At 42.6% G+C, this 16,122-nt stretch overlaps 1 protein-coding gene across 1 annotated transcript; it reads left to right on the plus strand.

The window, feature by feature from the left end:
• Positions 1 to 1,092: 1,092 nt before the first annotated feature.
• On the plus strand, positions 1,093 to 1,482 carry LOC308094586 (nuclear transport factor 2-like; the record flags this gene model as incomplete). Its single annotated transcript, XM_080441335.1, has 1 exon — positions 1,093 to 1,482. One exon carries the CDS (start codon positions 1,093 to 1,095, stop codon positions 1,480 to 1,482), a length of 390 nt encoding a protein of 129 aa, XP_080297461.1.
• Positions 1,483 to 16,122: the final 14,640 nt, after the last annotated feature.

Here is a 16,122-nt window from a genome sequence, read left to right on the forward strand (position 1 = left end):
TAAAGACTGTTTCTCATGATGATGATGATGTCAGATGCCGTTGCTCAGAGCCCAGACAGAACCAACAAATCTGTGTAAGGGAGGGAGGTACAGTGAAGTTGCAGGCCAGAAATATTTAAAAACTAGAGAGGCTTAAAAATGTAATGCAGTGCCATTTAAGATTTACAGTAGCCTACCATTTACTGTACGATATGATATGATAATACTTTATTGTCAGCTCACACTGAAATTTGTCTTGCGACCCAGCAGCCATGTACAGTATGCAAACACATATACAGTACACACATTTGACATGACACAAAAAAACTAAAACAAAAATACATACATAAAAACATATAAAGACAAGAGCAATGTCCACCACTCAGCCTATACCCCTGGCCTAAACTCCTGATTAAGCCTCAATGTCGTCTGATGGACAAAGGACCTCTTCAGTTTGACCCTATTGTATGTTGGAACACCGTATCTCCTTCCTGAAGGCAGCAACCTATATTCTCCAGACAAAACATGGCTTGTGTTTGAAGTGATATTCCTTGCCAACCTTAGCACTGTTATTATACATATATAACTTAAACCTGAACTTAAACCTGGCAGGTGTATTGCTGAGGACCCAAGGGTGTGTGTTGCCTGGCGTGAAGACATTCGGGCAGTGTTCAGAACTGCCGATCCGACCAATATTCCCATAGAGGCATATATGGAGATCCGGTTGTCCAGAATTGCCTAGATAAAGAATAATACTGGTACTGATGACATCAGATATCTCCATATATGGGAGCAGACAGATAGAGATCTCCACATGTGTACATAAAAGGATACAGGCCTACAGGACGCAGTCTTCCCCTAATGGAGCCGTGTGGAACTTCATATTTTGATGTCAATTATGATGTCATATTGATTCTCTGGTTCTCTATATAGCACACATTTCATATGACAGGCGTTGACTCTCCTCCATTCTAAAAATACGATTTACACTGGGAACATTATTGTGTATTAACGAACACAGGTTACGTTTTTTGGCCTATTGTCTAAGTAGCCTCTGTTCCTTTACGTTGAGCACAGTTTTCGTTCGTGTGCCTGTTGCTCGGTGAATCAACTATGGGGGACAAGCCTGTTTGGGAGCAGGTAGGATCTGGCTTTGTGCAAAACTACTACCACTTGTTTGACAATGACAGAATGCAACTAGGATCAATGTATATCGATACATCATGCCTTACATGGGAGGGAGAGCAGTTCCGTGGGAAAGCGGACATCGTCTCAAAACTTTGCAGTCTCCCCTTCAGAAACATTGCCCACAGTATAACAGAACAGGACCACCAGCCAACCCTAGACAACTGCATAATGAGTATGGTTGTAGGACAGATAAAAGCAGATGAAGACCCCATTTTTGGATTCCACCAGAGTTTCACCCTCAAGATGGGCACTAACAACACATGGGTTTGCACCAACGACATATTCAGGCTGGCACTACACAACTTTGCTGCCTAAACCCCTCTCCCACTGTGGCCACGGTGGAGGGTGCAGTGTTGAAAAGGAGGGGGAGGTTGGAGTGTATTACAAGGAGTAGAGACATCCATCCCTCCGTCATCCCTGTCTCATTCACACCAGTTTGACAAACAGATTCTAGATGTCGATCATAGAACCTCATGTTTCTTTTACTGAGCGGCAGACTAATGAGATGCTCCTGTCATGCCCCTCCACTGATCTGCATGACAGGAGAGCCCCTTTACACTCAAGTCAGACCAGGATTTCTTTTACAGATGCCATAACTCTTACTCCGTTGACTCTTCTCTGTTCTCTATTTCATTCTGATCTCTTCTGCTTTACTTTACTAAAGATAGCAACTGAAGCTGACTCTGAACATGGATTTATGCCAGTCAACAATGTTGCTAATAGAACTTCAGTGAGAGCTGTGGAGTCACCTTCAGTTGCTACTTCAAGATGCAAGATATGCACAAAGCAAAGGAGGAACTGGCTGTATTTGCTCAGAGCTACACAGGAGGAGATAATTGGATGCTAGGCGGAGGGAGTGGAGCAGGCCACAGGCCACATGGTCAACTGTTTAGACTCCAGATGGACAAAGAGGTGACGTGTATCAGTTGCGTGGACGCACACCAAGAGAGGCAAGTGAAGCACCCTTGTCGTAAACTCCAGGATCTCAACCAGGATGAGCTGTATCGGCGTCATCCCAAAACCTATACCACTTGTGCAAGGACGCGCTGTGATTGGCCAATACGCGTGTGCACGGATGCGCTGTGATTGGCCAGTAGCCACTTTGAGTGGCAGTTGGGGCAAACGCTCCGACCAAAACATGATTTACTATTCTGTCCCTATCGGGACATAACTCGAACGGCGCTGAGTCGGCCCAAGCGAACTTCGCAACGTTCGGCACGGCTTCTCGCTCGCTTTAGCTCGCTCGGTGGTGCCTCACGTGGCTCAAGTTCGCTTGAGACGGCGCGCCTCCGTCGCGGTCAAAAACTATACGGGATAAAAAAAAATAGCCTGCAGTTGTTGTAGGCAGAGGCACTTCCGCATTGCCCACAGAAGGGGGGCGTGGTTATAGCACAAGTTGTATAGGCTTTAGTACGTCGCACTTTATCGGTGGCAGGCTGTCCAGGGAAGGCAAAGGGGGTGGCATATAATAATGGACAAAGACGGGGTGTAATAGAAGTGTGGCTTCAATGTGGATCTCTGACATCATGTTGATGATGTCATATTGATGACTGATTGCAAGACTGATTGGTGGATCGGTGGGAGGGTGGATGGATCTGAGATTATTAATTCATGAAATGTAAACAAAAAAATATTCACAATTAGTGAAAAGATGTGGGCCTCAAGATTCCTGACACATGGCCCCCTTTATGTGGATCTGTCATTTCTCGAACACAAAAACATCCCCCGGATCTGTACTACCTAAATCTGCACTTGAAGATGTCAGCAAGTGCTGAGGAGGAATTCAATCTTATAGGTTTAGAGCGATGAAAAAAAAAAAAGGCAAAACACAAGATTTTTTTTTCTCCCAGTAGTTACTGAAAGATCTTCAGCATAATGCAATACAGTCTGGTACCAGACTAACCGGGAATTCAAAACTGCTTTGTGACCACCATAGCACCCTAAACATATGGAGCGTGTGTGTGTGTTTGACTTGTATTACTATACTTGTGAGGGCCAAACTGTTGTGATTTCGGTTGACCATACATATGGTCCCTAGTATTCTCCATCTATAAGGGTGGTGGTGAGTGAAGGTTTCTGTTGAGAGGCACGCGCGGAGAACCAGTTGACACCAGGCAGTATCACACGACAAGCTCTAAAGTTTAATACACACATAGAGAATATATACAGTATTGTACAGTGGACACATGACGTGACCAGAAGATATGGAACAAGGAAAATAACAGAAATATAGGAATAGAACAAACATCTTGTATCATTGTGCATAGACATCAGTTTCTCTGATAAAGTACTTGATGGTCATCGTATCACGGATAACAATATGCTTACGTAGATGCACGTGCGTGCTGAGTCAAGCAGATGAAATTCATAAATCATGACAGTTCCCCTCTTTGATTACAAATGCCTTTGTAAACAACATGATATGGTTCAGATTACATAATGACAAGAAATGTAAAATAATAAAAACAAAGGGAAGAAAAATTGAAAAATTTAAAAATATATAATAACTAGAAAAAGTGCTCCTCGGAGCACAAGTCTCCGCCAGGTCAGGTAGGTTATTATGGCCTCCTGGCACTATAATAGGCCAATGTGAAAAGGGTGCCATTTCTTCTTAGGCCTTTCACAGCAATCGGACACTGCATTCATGAATTGAGGCATTTTGTTCCAAAAATGTGGTTTGCTAAATTAGACCTGCTGGTGGCGCTATAACAGGCCAATGTGAAAAGGGGGGCATTTCTTCCTCGGCCTAGTGGGAATATGCGTACAAAAGTTCACGGAAATTGCACACTGCGTTCATGATTTGAGGAATTTTGTTCAAAACTGACCTATCCTGCAAACTTTGGAAGCCAATGTTAGGCAAGTAGGATGGAATATGAAATATCGGACACATCTATCTTGATCACATGACTATAGAGATACTGTGTAACGATTTGCGTGTTTTTTGGACAGAATCTGAAGGAGTAAGAGCAAAACATTTGTTTTACAAAAGTCAGCCTCCTGGTGGCGCTCTAAAAGGCAGATGTAGGGCAAAGGTTTTTCCTTGGGCTTTAGGGAGTGTGCTTGCAAAGTTTCACGAAGATCGGTGCAGATAAAAACGTGAATTGCCACTTGAAAGTTTCAGTGGCATTTCTTCCTGGGCCAAGTGGGAATCTACGTGGAATATTTCACGGAAATCACATGCTGCGTTCATGATTTGAGGCATTTTGTTCAAAATGAACCAATCCTGCAAACTTTGGAAGCCAATCTTAGCCAATCAGGATGGAATATGGGAAATCGGACAGATCCGTGTTAATCACATGACTGTAGAGATACTGTGTACCGATTTGCGTGTTGTTCGGACAAAATCTGTAGGAGTAATATCCAAAAATGTGTTTTGCAAAAGTCGGCCTCATGGTGGCGCTATGACAGGCTGATCTGAAAAATGTGGGCAGAGGTTCTGCTGTGGCATCCAAGGAGTGTGTGTGCGCAGTTTCACAGCGACTGGGCCAACGGTGGCGGAGATTAGCTGCTCGCAGACAGAAGGACGGACGGACACACAGACACACAGACACACGGACACACGGACGGACGGACAGGGGGCAAAACATACTCTCTCGCCATGCCTTTTGGCCTGGCGGAGACAATAATAATAAAATAAAACAATGAATACAGCGATTGTACTGTACAGGTTAATGATACACACACACAATTCTCTTGATTACTGATTCATTCAACTCTAAAAAATCCATACAATTACAATAAGTTGTTTAGTGTCCAATCAGGCTTTGTCCTGATTACGGTCCATTCCTCACAGAACATGTGACTGGCATTGCATCGCATTGCAAATGTCTTTCTTGAAATTTCCTTTACATAGTTCAATGAACACAGTTGTCCATGGTTCTTATCCTGCGTGACGTTGATAACGCATAGTAGAGAGTGTCAAGACGTGACACTTATGTCGTTGTATTGAAAATATCCATGAAATGTGAATCATTCCATTCGATTCACGCGAATCCACTTTCTTGTATTGTATTGTGCTACCCGGCTGATGTACCGTTTGCACAAAAACTGTTGCTCCCTCTCTTTTGATTGGCCAGGTCTGTCCAGACCTCTTGACACGTGGCAATGATGCTGTGGCAATTGTATGTCCTCCGACCTCCGCAGGCATTGATGTTTGGTGAGGTGATTTCCTCGTGGCAGGATCAATGATGTTTGGCGTCTGATGTCCATCATGTCCTCCACAGGTAAATAATGTTCTAACTCTCTATCTGAGTCAGGTACTTTTTCACTGGACCGCCATCTGTACTTTGGAAACAAAACTCAGCAGCGGTTGACCCCACCCCCCGAAAATAGCCTATTCCTCTATTGTATCTATATCTTTATGGGATGTCTTCCCTATTTGATTCACTGCTGTTTCCATCTATATATTAAATGTTATTATCAAACAATTTTTAAAAAACAAATCTTTAACAGTATTAAGTTCTGCATCTATGGTGCAATTGTTAAGGTCCTTACACACCGGGGCGATTTTTTCGTGCGAATAATACGCTTTTTTAAAAAACCTTATAAAGTCAATGCAAGCGTACATGGCGCGAAAAAGCGGAAAAGCGAAGCGAAAAAGCGTCTTTTAATTATTCGGAACGAGTCCGAATTTTGCGTATATTCGCACATTCGCCGGTGTGTAACCGCCTTTAGGCTACAGGTGTGTATATTGTACTCACCATTTCCATATTTGGGCCTCCTTGAAACTGTACAGGGTTTGTTATTATTACTAAGAGAAGGGTTGAAAGGGCCTGTTCACAGCATTTCATGAGTCCTACAGTTACAGGCATACTTATTGTTAAAAAGTTAGTTTGTTGTTAGTTGTTAGTCATACATTCCAAAACATTCACACTGTGGGGAAGAAATATTTGTTAACACACCATTGTGACACTTTCAAAGACATGACATTATTGTTAAAGTCATGACCAACCACTCAAATAAATAGTCAGCTAGACACTGATATGTTTCAGTCCGGGATTTCCACTTAAGTCTTTCAGACCTCCCTTTAACTAAAATAAAAAATATATATATATTTTGAACTGCAACTAGACTTGGTAGGATTTTTCCCTTCCGGCATGCGCGTCCACATGACGATATGGGACAAATGTCTACTTCAGTCAAACCAAATCTCAATATTCTATATATCTCAGACATTCTATATATATATATTGCATATGTATGAAATTACTCTATTAGAAGTACTCCTACTGTTTGTTTCAAAGAGGAATGCAGTATGCTATCAATGGATAGCGTTCCTGACTTCTCTTCATATTGTGCTGCATCTTTCTAAATAACTAAACTGCTGATTGCTGATGCTAGCTCTACTTTATCTTAAAATGTTCTAAATAGATTCCTGCTTATCCTGCCCTTACCACACTATCGTTCAGCACACCAATTGTGTACAAAAGTTAATCTCGGGGACATGGGTGTTGCTGTGTCTTTGGCTGTTTCATTGATTTGAATATTATTCCTTTACTCTGTGCATTAAGTGTAAAGCATTACTGCTGAATTACTCATTTGACTGCTAATTCTATTGACAGACGAAAACCTTCGAGTGCCCAGTATTTTCCAATTCACTGTAGCCAAAACATGTCATGTTCTCATAATCTACACCAAATGCATTTCCTTTTCAAAATTGGGTGTAACATGTTTCACTTGCATGTATTCCTTATACTATTTTGTTATTATGGTTACTTATACCTAACCCTTATATTTCACTATATACTTGTTGTATTTAGATAAACACTTATGATATTTGGTATCTTGTAAGAGCCTAAATGTCTCCAGCAGGCATGATATCCAGCAGGCATGATATCTATTGTTTATGTTACAGCTTATCTTGTTATGGTTCAGCCTGTCCTTGAAGTGCCACAGAGTGAATCGTGATCAGCAAAGTATATCTATATTATAATAATGATCACTTAAGTCCTAATATGGAATGCAAACTATTTATATTTCGCTTCGCTTAAATACTTGTATTACTCTGCCATTCATGTAACATCAAACATATTACGCTACCTCTGCCCTACCTTACCAGACGTATTTAATTGCCAACCTGACAGAAGAATATTTCATTTCACATCTTTTGGGCCTGAGAGGTGTGGTTTGACATTTGTCCAGTGGCTCCATAACACGGTCAACATAGATGCAAAAACAGTTTATTTTGTTTTCCTGAGCAAGCCCCTAAAATGCTCATTTGATATTGCAGATTTTATTTCCTACGGGTGCAGTCCTTTCTTGCACATAATGGCCTCGTAATGCCCATTGTTTATCTTGTGTCTCCTTGTGATGCAGTTACATCGTTCATATCCATGTTGACTCGCCCCTCCAAGCTTGTGTTGTTTTGTCCAAAAGCTGCAGGCAGTGTAATTCCATTTGAGAAACAAATACAAAACGGCAGTTACATTATAATTTTATATTTTAATCACTCAGCTCAATAGAACAATGATTTTCTAATGGAACAAACTGGTCTGCACTGCAGTTGCATAGATAAAGGGAACATATTGAACCCAACTGATAATAATAATAATAATAACAACACTCCATTTCCTTAGGAATATAGCATGATTCTACAATCCTTTTATCAGCGTCTCTGTTCGCCTTAACATTTGGATTATTAAACATTTTGTACTCTGGCCTGTCAGTATTTAAGACATAATTCTTCTACTCGTTGCACATAGTAATAATAATTTAGTTACATTATGGCTCTCTGCATTTTCACCTTTTTTTCTTTTGGTATGCTTTGCTTGACCTGCTCTTCACTTAAGATAGGGTGATGTTGTTTCTGTATGTGGTATCACTCCAATAAAGACAGACACAGTACTGGCATTCAGCGTGTATTCGAATCCCGTGTCAAACATTACAGTCATGACCATAGTAACGCATCCGGTTAAATACATGACTAGTCGATGGACTATCTCATCGATCTAGACCCTGTAACATCTTTCCTTACAAATAAAGCATTTTAAATATACAGTGCCAATAATATAGTGCAAATACATTTTCTTTTCTTTTCTCTCTTTTTTCCTCTTTTTCTTTTTTTCTTTTTCTTTTTTTTTTTAAAATACCTTAAATGCACATCTTAAAATGAATATCAAAGTCTGTCAATTGTTCACACAATTCACAGATTGAGTCTATCTCGTGGTCTGGACAGCCGTCCAGCCCTTGTTGTGTATGTGTGTCCCTCTGGCAAAGAGTCAGCCACTTCAGGTGAGGCCTGTAGTGCGGGCCTGCTAGGGCTTGGCATAACCCTGGCTGGAGAAGACTCAGCAACAGTACTGTCCGTAATAGTCTTTTCTGGCTTCTGTGCCAGCGCTGTCTCCTCCTCTTCTGTGGATCGAGCAGCGGTCGGCTCTGCCACCCGAAGATCCACTCTGTTGCGACGGTAGAGTGAGCCGCCGATGTCCACCAGATACGATCGCGGTGCCACTTTGCGAAGACAGGTGCCCACCTTCCATCGACCGGAGCTGTCCCCTGGCAGCGGTTTCATTCGGACAGTCTCTCCTACTTCCAGCTCTGGTAGGTCACGAGCAGACCTGTCGTAAATGGACTCGGCAAGTTGTCTTCGATGACGCAGCTTATCCGTGACTCCCAGAACAACACATGGTTCTAAAAGTTTGTTTGTCACCGGAATGGAAGTTTTCAGTCGCCGAGACATAAGGCGTTGAGCTGGGCTGCTGCCCATCTCCTCTGTGGGGGTGTTCCTCCAGTGCAGTATCGCCCTCCATGGGTCATTTCCGTCATGCATAGCTTTGCGCAAGATGTTTTTTGCTATCTTAACTGCTGATTCGGCCTTGCCATTTGCTTTCGGATACCTAGGTGAAGAGGTCACATGTTCAAACTGCCATTCTGATGCAAAGCGTTTGAACTGGGCAGTGAACTGGGGACCATTATCCGTAATTACCCTATATGGCTGCCCCTGCCTGGAGAACTGCGCCTTGCAGCGCTTGATGACCGTGTCTGCAGACAGATCGGGGAGTAGCTCGATCTCCCAAAAATCTGAATAATGGTCCACTATCAGCAGATATTCTTTCTGTCTGTGATTAAAGATGTCCATGCTCACAATCTGCCATGGCCTGGTGGGCAGTTCATGTGACAGCATGGTCTCCTTTTGCTGCTTGTGAGCATATTCGTTGCATGTTGAACATGTGCTAACAAAGTCTCTTATTTCAGCTTGCATATTAGGCCAATACAGCGTCTCGCGAGCCTGTCTGTAACACGCCTCTCCTCCCGTATGGCTTGAATGTATGCGGGCGAGCATCTCCGGACGCAGTGCCTTGGGGATGATGACCTTTTGCCCCCGAAACAGGATGCCATTTTGAACACTGAGCTCGTCGCGGAAGGACCAGTATTCTCTTGTGATGTGAGATGTATTTTCTTTCATATCTGGCCAGCCTGTAAGCACCATAGACTTGAGTGACTGCAAGCACTCGTCTCTCTCTGTCTGCAGTCTGATCTGGGCTAAGCTTTGATCACTCACATTCAAATAGTCTGCTTGGTTGATGTGTTGAACATCTTCCTGTTCTTGTTGAAGAGAACAGATGGCGTGTCGCTGGTAGACTGTTCCTCTGCCCGTACATTCCGCTGTCGCCCTGCTGAGCGTGTCACTTATAAACATTTCCGGTCCCGGTTTGTAGACGACCTGTAGATTGTAGCTTTGCAAGGTCATGAGCATACTCTGAAGCCTCTTAGGTGCATTAAGGAGAGGTTTATTGAAGATGGAGACCAAGGGCTTATGATCTGTTTCTGCAGTGACCAGTTCCCGGCCGTACAAGTAGTAGTGGAACCTCTGGCAAGAGAAAACAATACTGAGACATTCTTTCTCAATCTGTGCATAGTTTTGTTCAGTAGGTGTAAGCGCTCTTGAAGCAAACGCCACCGGCTGGCCTCCTTGCATGATGCAGCACCCAAGTCCACTCTGGCTGGAATCGCTCTGCACAGTGATTGGTTTGGTGACATCATAGTAGCAGAGTACAGGCGCAGACGTGGCTAAGGATTTCAGCTCCTGAACTGCTGCTTCATGCTTGGGCAGCCAGTGCCAGGGTGTGTCCTTGTCCATCAAACGTCGCAATGGCTCACAGACAGCAGATAAGTATGGCATAAACTTGGCTAAGTAGTTTGCGAAGCCAATCAGACGTTGCACACCTTTCACATCCACCGGGTTAGGCATGTCAATAATGGCCTTCACCTTCTCTGGGTCCACCTTCAACCCTGTGGATGTAAGAATGTGTCCATGGAAGCGGATTTCAGCCATCTTGAACTGTAGCTTCTTCAGGCCTAGCCGAAGTTTAACTTCTTGGCAGCGCTCCATCAGGGCTATGAGCTTGGCATCATGATCTCTTTCAGCCTCCCTTTCTGTGTCCCCACAGCCCACCACCAGAATGTCATCAGCGATGGGCTCGACACCTGTCAACCCTGACAAAAGTTCATGCTGCTTGCGCTGATACACTTCTGGTGCTACTGAAACACCAAACGGCAACTTCAGCCAGCGCTTCCTCCCCCAGGGGGTCCAGAATGTCGTCATGAAACTGCTTTCCTCATCCAGCCTGCACTGTAGAAACGCTTGTCTGGCATCCACCAAAGTGAACAATCTCGCCTTTGGCAATTTATAGAGGACATCCTCCAAAGTAGGCATGATATAATGAGAGCGTTTCAAGGCTTTGTTCAGGAATTTAGGGTCCAAACAGATTCTCAGCTTGTCCGGTTTTTTTATAATGACCATGTTACTTATCCAATCTGTCGGCTCTGTAACATCTGCAATGTGGCCGTCAGCCTGGTACTCATCCAGCTGTGCTTTAACCTCAACTTTAATAGCAATGGGGACGTTGCGAGGAGCACACTGGACTGGGGTAACATCAGAGTCCAGCTCAAAATGAACCACACCGGGCACTGATTCCACAGGTGCCTTGAAAACATCCTCATATTTGTTGATCAGTTGATCTCTGGTTAGAGCTCCACACTGTGCGTGTTCCATCTGGCGTATTTCCTCAGGTATGGTGAAATGCATGAGCCCTAGGCGTTCAGAGGTTTCTCCCGACAGAAGAGGCTGGCGATTAGTATTCACTATCTCGAACGACAGCTTGTACTTCCGCCCACTAACTACACAGTCAGTGTCAAATAGTCCCATTGAGCACAATGCCTCTCCCGAATATGGCCTCAGCTTAGCCTTGCTGGGGCGTAATGGTGCTTTTGGTGCCAGCCTGATTTTGTTCTTATAGCTCATAACATCACATGTGGCACCAGAATCTAATTGACACCTCTGTGCCTTGCCATGCATCCTTAATGTGACAAACCATTTCTTTTTTCTATCTTTGATTGGCCCATTTGTCTCATGCATGTACGTGTATATATCTTCAACACTGTGGCACTCTGAATCCTCAGCTGAATCTTCCACACAGTGCAGCTTTTTGTCATTATATCTTGTTTTGCTCTTCATACAAACTTTTGCAAAGTGATTATTTGTTCCACATGATTTGCATTGCTTTCCATAAGCTGGACAGCGTTCTCTGCCTCTTGCATGAGCATTGCCACAATATCTGCATGTACTGTCAGTGTCTGTGCCTTTGGATGAATTGCTCTGTTTCCATTTGTTTGGTCTGGCCCGTTGGTAGTCATTGGCAACGGCATGAACAGCATCAGCTGACGTGCTCGCTGACGTCATGTCCATCGCTCTCATACGAATGTCAGCCTGCTCGGCTGCACGGCACATTTCTACTGCAGAGATTAGTTTGAGATCTTTCTCCCTTAACAGCCTGCGTCTAGTGCCCTCGTTTGCAACACCCAGTACAATCTTGTCACGAATCATTTCATCTCTCAGTTCCCCATAGTCACATGTCACTACTTTCTCTCTCAGTCTTGTAACAAAATTGTCTATAGACTCCCCGTCCTCTTGTTTACACATTCCGAAGACGTACCTTTCGTAGATCACGTTTTTTGCAGGCTTAAAGTATTTCTCCAAAGCGTCCATAATAGATGCGGGGTCCTCTTGCTCCTGCTCTGTGAGATTCAGATTGTGTCGATAGATGTGGCGACATTCACTTCCCATAACACTTCTCAGAGTTGCTGCTTGAACGTTCTTTGGTCTGTCCTCTAGACCCGTAACCAGAGCGTAATCCTCATATTCTTCCCGAAATATATCCCAATTGTTGCTCCACTCTCCCGTGAAACTCATCGGAGCCGGTGGTGGGAAGGCAGGGAAGCTAGCCATGCTGCTAGGTAGCGAGTGTTGTGTAGATGCAGCCGCAGCAGCACTCGGGCTCGTATCCTTTTTCGCCTGTAACTTTCCTCGTCCTCGTAACATCTAATATTACTAAACTGACTGGCTGACTAATAAAAATAACAAACGCAATTTAAATCCCACTTCTGACACCATGTTTCTGTATGTGGTATCACTCCAATAAAGACAGACACAGTACTGGCATTCAGCGTGTATTCGAATCCCGTGTCAAACATTACAGTCATGACCATAGTAACGCATCCGGTTAAATACATGACTAGTCGATGGACTATCTCATCGATCTAGACCCTGTAACAGATGTGGCCCTTTTTAGATATACATTTATATTATGCTACTCAACGTGGTGTAACACAGGCTAGCATTATGCTACAGAAATGTATACTTTACATAATGCTGTGGAACACACAGGCTCAATATGGCACACGACAGGCCACCATATATGCTATCTTATTAACAGAAAGGCAGGCTTTTGATACGGACGGTAACACCGTCACCTCTGTGGGAAAATACCAGACTGCTGAAGGACCTCTACAGGCTTAAATACTGACCGGAAAACACACCGTCACCTCTGGTATACCCGACTCAACTGGTAGGACAATGCACACCACGTCACTTGTAAATGCGATATATAGGGCAACTAGGGGAATAGTGGAAACACACTAATACTATGACATTTAGCCCATCTTGAAAACAATCACTTGGCATATACCTCTATCAGATTTGTACAGTATCTCAGTATTTGCTGTCAAACTGTGTAATTCCCTATATCTAAATTGCATGACTCTACTTTGATGCAACAGGCGACACACAGGACAAACAAACCAACAAGCAAAAAGGACAACAAACACCACAGACAAGACAGAAAACAAACACTCAAACAGAACTCTCAGTCACCAGCCCTGTTATGTACCGTCGTACGGTTGTCTTTATCGATACACTATAAGTGACTTTTGAAATTTTACAGGGACACTGTCCCTGAATGCTATAGGAAACACTAATAAAACCGTAACGGCACACGAAGCAGTCTTAAACCAACTGGTAGGACAACACACTACCAAGTCACTTATAGCTGTGGAATACACCACTTAATATGACTAGAAATTGAAATTTGGAACTAAGCTGGGCAAACAAGATTTAACTAACATAAACCTAAAACCTAAAACCTAAAAAATTGTACAATACCAAACAAGAGGGAAGCACTTTTTGAAATCATCAAGTGACTTACCTCAGTTTGGTATCCCACGTTCTGACACCAAATTGTTGTGATTTCGGTTGACCATACATACGGTCCCTAATAGTCTCCATCTATAAGGGTGGTGGTGAGTGAAGGTTTCTGTTGAGACGCACGCACGGAGAACCAGTTGACACCAGGCAGTATCACACGACAAGCTCTAAAGTTTAATCCACACATAGAAAATATATACAGTATTGTACAGTGGACACATGACGTGACCAGGAGATATGGAACAAGGAAAAGAACAGAAAGATAGGAATAGAACATACATCTTGTATCATTGTGCATAGATGTCAGTTTCTCTGATAAAGTACTTGATGGTCATCGTATCATGGATAACAATATGCTTACGTAGATGCACGTGCGTGCTGAGTCAAGCAGATGAAAGTCATAAACGCAAGTATCGTCGAATATGAGAACTAGACATTGTGAGGACCATTTTCCTGGTCCTCACAAGAGATATTATTGTTTTATGGTTAAAAAGATTTTAGTTTACAAAAGGTTCAGGTTGGGGTTGGGGTTAGGATTAAGGATTTACAGGTTAGATTTGAGGGGTTAGGGTTGGAGCTATGTCTCAGCCTGATTTTAACTTATTGTGTCATGCATTAAAAATAGCTGATCTGCAAGCGCACAACGTGACGTGTTGTGAGCTTGTAGTTCAGCTACTTTGGGGTTTTCGGGTTAGGGTTAAAAATGGGTTAAATAAATCCTATGATTGAAAACTTCTTGCCCTAAAATGTTGATGTCCTATATCGTGTGTGTAGAATAATCCATTATTATGATGTAACGGTGGCGTTTGTATTGGCATGTTACCTGCACATGTGGCCTTCTAGCACCTTCCTGTATCTTATTTTCAGAATGTTTCAGGATATTTAGCCATGATACAAAGTACAAATATATGCAATTCTAAGAAACTACAGCTGTGACTGCACTATTGAAAGCAGGGGACTTTGTACATGTCACATGAGAGTGTTGAGAGAGTTGATTGATTAGATCAGATAAGGACAGTAGCCACTGTTATAAATGTATGTGTTTCTGATATGTTTTGTGTGTATAGTTCATGTCAGAATTGAGAGTGTTTACATCACGATAAGTGTATGTATTTCTGATATGTTTTACCCTTTACAAGGGGAGATCTAATTAGTTGCATTGCTTGTGTGACTGGCTAGATAATTGTACAGTGTGTGTGTGTGTGTGTGTGTGTGTGTGTGTGTGTGTGTGTGTGTGTGTGTGTGTGTGTGTGTGTGTGTGTGTGTGTGTGTGTGTGTGTGTGTGTGTGTGTGTGTGTGTGTGTGTGTGTGTGTGTGTGTGTGTGTGTGTGTGTGTGACGGTGTGTGTGTGTGTGTGTGTGTGTGTGTGTGTGTGTGTGTGTGTGTGTGTGTGTGTGTAAATGTCATATACATGCAGACAGTGAGTAGGGGTATATATAGGCTATTTTCTTACATGGTGATGGTGACAAGTATAACAACAACAACAACATTCATGTACAGAGTTAATGATTGATAACTCTGTACTTTGTATAACGTCGTTTAAAAAGGTATTTTCATTTTCGTTCAGTATGTGGTGTACTATATAGCACTCAAGTACTGTACAGTTTTCAGTACTTTGTTTTACTTAGTTCTACTTCACTACATCTCGGATCCAAATATTGTACTTTTACTCCACTACATTTATTTGAAAACATTAGTTAGTTACTTTGTATATTTTGATTATTATTACAAAACATGCATTAACCACTTCAGCCCACTTTCCACCATTTGAAGATAGCCGATCTACAATGCCTGCATTATTGCGACTTGTGAGCTTGTAGATCTGCTATTTTCAAAAGATGTTTTTTACATTTTATGCATTTGAAAACTTGTGAAATGGCCCTAATATTCTGCATAATGAGAACCTTCTACTTTTGGTAGGCTACTTTACATTTTGACACCAATACTTTTGTACTTTAACTCAAGTACATTTGTAATTCCGGACTTTTAGTTGTAACAGAGTATTTACATTTGCAATATTGATACTTTTACTTAAAATAAAAAATCTGATTACTTTTTCCACCAATGTGCTGATCTCAGACCCATGATCCATGCCCCATGATCTGATTGGCGAGCGGACCTGTATCTATGGCCCGCCCCGTTTGACTTGTCCCGGGTCTCTGATTGGTGCAGCTTGCATTCTTGGCAGTGTTGCCATGTCCGCGTATTATAAGCCACTTTGGGCTACTTTTTCTGTGAAGTTGCTTGTAAATATTGGTAGTTGCGGTTTTTGGCCTTGTTTCTAAAGTGCAGTTGCTTATTTGAGCTTGTTTCCTAATGTTGTTTGAACCATTGTTTCTCAAACACTTGTTAAAATGTTTCAAAAAATATTCCACATTTAGAACATTTCTTCAAGATTTGTTTTGAAAATAGCAGATCTACAAGCTCACAACGCGTTGCATCGTGGCGTGTTGTGAGCTTGTAGATCGGCTATT

This window comes from Gymnoscopelus braueri, assembly GCF_963280865.1.
Source record: "Gymnoscopelus braueri genome assembly, chromosome: 2".
NCBI lineage: Eukaryota > Metazoa > Chordata > Actinopteri > Myctophiformes > Myctophidae > Gymnoscopelus > Gymnoscopelus braueri.